The sequence below is a fragment of the Capsicum annuum genome, chromosome 3 (genome assembly GCF_002878395.1).
Source record: "Capsicum annuum cultivar UCD-10X-F1 chromosome 3, UCD10Xv1.1, whole genome shotgun sequence".
In the NCBI taxonomy this organism is placed as follows: Eukaryota; Viridiplantae; Streptophyta; class Magnoliopsida; order Solanales; family Solanaceae; genus Capsicum; species Capsicum annuum.
In genome coordinates this window covers 240,571,558-240,575,674 of record NC_061113.1, presented here as the reverse complement: position 1 = coordinate 240,575,674, position 4,117 = coordinate 240,571,558, and the positions used below count along the sequence as shown (strand labels likewise).

Here is a 4,117-nt window from a genome sequence, read left to right as displayed (position 1 = left end):
TGTACAATTAGTTGTAGTGACTTTATGTTAGGATACAGATGACCGACATAGTTTTTTAACTATGAAATGTTGCAATACAAAAAAATTAACATGAAAGACATTTTAATTGGGAAGAAAATTTTGCAACTAATTTTATTTTCTTTATATTAGGACACGGATGCCCAACACAATATTTTTAGTTATGGAATGTTTCAAAAAATATTAGCTAACCACAAAGTACTTATCAATTAACATTAGTAATTAAATTAAAATTATATGAGTAAAATAGTAAAATTGACTAGGATGTTGTTATACTTGGTGTGTTCAAGAAATCTATAATCTATATCTATCTCTACAGCTTATAATCTATAATATATTAAAAGTGTGAAGGGCGTTAGAAATATTTTTTGAAATTTTTATCCTTCATTAAAAGTCTTTGCTTTAGACAAAATCATCTTTTTCATATTTTTTATAATATTTAAGTGTTAAAAATTAATTAAATATATTTATGGTAAAAACTTTTCTTTTTAGAAGTCATCAGAATTAATAATTTTTTTAATATTTAAGTGTAGAAAATTAATTAAATATATTTTGGTAAAATATTTTCTTATTATAAGTCATCAGATTTAATGACACGAAAAACTTTTTTCATTAGTTTAACAATCCTAAATCAACTAAATTTGATTTTAAGAAGATTTGAAAATCTAGAAATAAATATAAAAGTGTTAAAATAAGAAAAATTTAAGAAGTACCAAATTTTAAAAATTTGAAGTACGTAATAAAAATGCAATCAATAATTTGATAAATGGTAAATATTTGACTTTAAAAACAAGAAAAAAATTTAAATATAGGAAAAAATAACCGTGCCACAAATATGGTTCAAATTGATGCATCTCTCTTTAGCCTCTAGCAGCAAGGGAAAGAGGTACTGCATGACAAACGCAAAAGTGATGGTCGATCAATCACTTGAAACTTTTGATGTTAAAATATATATATGTGCTTATACTAAAATGCATGTTTATATTTACATTACTATATTAAAATGTGAAGTATCTTCAAAAAATAAGTTGAAATTTTAAATGTCACTAAAAGTATTTGCAATAAATAAAATCATTTAGTTTTAAATAATCAAATATTATACGTCCGAGGCACGTGCGGTTAAACTAGTATCCCGAAATATGTATAATATGTGTATACTAATTGTATAGATCTGTATAATAAGTGAGAATTTATACATTTATTATATTGTTATAATAATACATTTCTTATATACATAGAGATACATATTTTATACAATAACGATACAGTTTCATTATGTACGATACATTTTTCAGATATATACATATTGATACAATTTCTTTACTATGATAAGAATAGTTGTATTCATTAGTGATACAAAAATGATACAATTTTTTCTGCACATAATACATTTTTCGTGGACATATAGTAGTGATACATTTTTTATATAGTAATGACATTATTTTATACGGAACAAAACTATGTTAAAGAGGCAAAAAAAAAATTTCTAAGCTTCTTGAGCCATCTGATATTCATCATTTCTATTCTTGTCGGCTTGTCCACATAATACCATTCTCTACTTGTAATCATTAACAATAGAAGCCAAAGAAAATTTTGTATTTTGCTATGAATTGTTTTCGTCGCAAATAGTTGAATTATTCAACTACAAATTTTAAAGTTGTCACTATTTATACCTTGAAAATTTTGTGACAAATTTTTATTGTCACTAAATCAATAGATTGATTAGAGACAATAAAATGATCGTCACTTATTATATACTATAATATTAGTGACCAAAACTAATGTCGCAATTAAATATAAAATTTATGGTTAAAGCTTACAACATTTAACTACAAAATATAATTTATCACTATTGTAACAACATATTTTTTATCACTATTAATTTTGTGTTAAAAAATTAATTAAGTTTAAGACAAAAAGTTGATTTGTCACAAACTAGATAAGCAATTAGTGACGAAATAATGTGTCACTGATAATACATAATTCGTGACTAATGTTGCTTAATAAAATGGTGCCAACTCATTTTTTGACGGGAAACTTTAGAGAACAACATTGTGCTACGAAAATTTATATTTTATCTCTAAAAATATGTGACATGTATTTAACGACGAAAAATAACTTTTGTCATTAAAAGCGAACAATTAGTGACAAATTATATATCGTAGCTAAGAAATTTTAGCTAAATATCACATTTGTTGTAGTGCGCCTCCTCCACCTATTTATTGCAAACAATGAAAGAGAGTAGCGAACTAAAACTTCTTTTCAATTTGATAAAAAAGAAAAAATCTGTGTGAAGGTACGTACGGTTGCTTCTTTACTAGAGAGCTTAACACACTTAAACACATGATTTAAGTCCAAAAGGGCTCCAACGCCCATATTACATAGATTAGCGTGACACTGTTCACGCTTTTATTTCATAAATAGACGCTCAAGCATATTACAGAGATTAGCATGACACTGTTCATGCTTTTATTTTTCATAGAGACACAGTGAATAGGCAATATTTGGATCACAATTCCTAGGGCAAGCTTTTGGGTTGTTGGGGTCAGACTCTCCTTCACAAATGAAAGTCCCGTCAGCGCTGTAATAGTTGCAACCCTTACGGCCTGCACAGCAATTGGTGCATAGGCGATTTTCTGCGTTTCCTTCGGAACGTGGACATTTTGAATAGGCAATTCTTGTATCACAATTCCGAGGGCAAGCTTTTGGGTTGTTGGGGTCAGACTCTCCTTCACAAATGAAAGTCCCATCAGCACTGTAATAGTTGCAACCCTTACGGCCTGCACAGCAATTGGTGCATATGCGATTTTCTGCGTTTTCTTCTGAACAAGCCTTGGCATCAACATGTAGAAGCAATATTTCTACAATAAATATATAAGCTATATATAAATATTAAGAAAAAACATATCACCACCTTTGTGTATCACTACTACAAAATCAATATTTTCCTACTAAAATTTGCCGCAGAAAAATGTACTTAATATTTAAAATTAGGAAGCTTTCTAGTGTTTCAATATGAAACTGTTTCTCACCATACGTTTTCCAGTAATCAGTAAGGTGAGAAACGGATGGAAAAATCATGTTTTCCTCTATCTCTAACAGTGTATATACTAATGAAGAAATTAAATAGAAAAAGGAGAAAGGAAAATCTTACCAAGAACAAGTAGGAAAGCAAGGAAACTAACTTCTTTGTGAACAGCCATATTATGAATCGGTGGTGATTATTTACCTTGTTTTTGTTATGGATGAGGAAGTCTAACCATCACCACCTATTTATAGCAAACAAATAAAAGATACTTGGCTAACTAAAAATTTTATTTCACATTAATATAAAATTGAAAATTAGGTACTTCTGCTTGATTCATTATTAGAAATCTTATTTTTTTCCTAGTTGTTATATTCTGTACTGACCCCAACTTGTTTGTTTTTGAAATATTTGTCGTCTTGCAATAATTTTCTTCTGCACGTGATAAGTTGCATAAATATCACTCTAATTTTTGTGGACAAAATTATTTTGGCAATAGATATTATGTGAATCAAACAAATGGCTCACTCAGAAATTTGCAGCCTGAATTGGACCACCCGAAAAGAAGAGGATTGAGAGTGACCCAAAGTAAAAAATAAAAGAAAATCTCTTTCATAACATTAAATTTATTACACTTAAAGAGTAATAAATAGATATGCATTGTGTAAACACAAAACATGGTTGGTCGCGGATAAATGATAGACAAGTAACCCTCCAGATTTATGCTAAGGCGTTCTGATAAATGGTTAATGTGTCTGAATACACGGCTCAAGCTCGGTGAATCTGAGGTTAGTCGCTTGTATCCGTATGTATTTTAGTTATCCAATTTTTAAAATCAAGAGTATTTTTTCATATATTTTTCATTTTACCCTTGATAGGAATATTAAATACATTCGCAAATTTTAAAATTATTGAATGGTGCATAAATAATCTCAATTCTCAATATTAAATAATTATTAATGAAAAAGTGTATATATACCCCTAACCTTTGATAAATGGTACAAATATACCCGCCGTCATACTTTAAGAACAAATATATCCTTACCGTTACTGAAAAGGTATATATATAACTTT

The 4,117-nt window shown here is 28.2% G+C and overlaps 1 protein-coding gene across 1 annotated transcript; it reads right to left on the bottom strand.

Annotated features, from left to right (window-relative positions):
* Positions 1 to 2,344: 2,344 nt before the first annotated feature.
* On the bottom strand, positions 2,345 to 3,328 carry LOC107862768 (wound-induced proteinase inhibitor 2-like). The gene is given in 5 exon segments (XM_047409612.1): positions 2,345 to 2,525; positions 2,527 to 2,606; positions 2,609 to 2,673; positions 2,675 to 2,897; positions 3,173 to 3,328. Coding segments are annotated over 5 exon segments (510 nt in total). The 5' UTR covers positions 3,222 to 3,328; the 3' UTR covers positions 2,345 to 2,432.
* Positions 3,329 to 4,117: the final 789 nt, after the last annotated feature.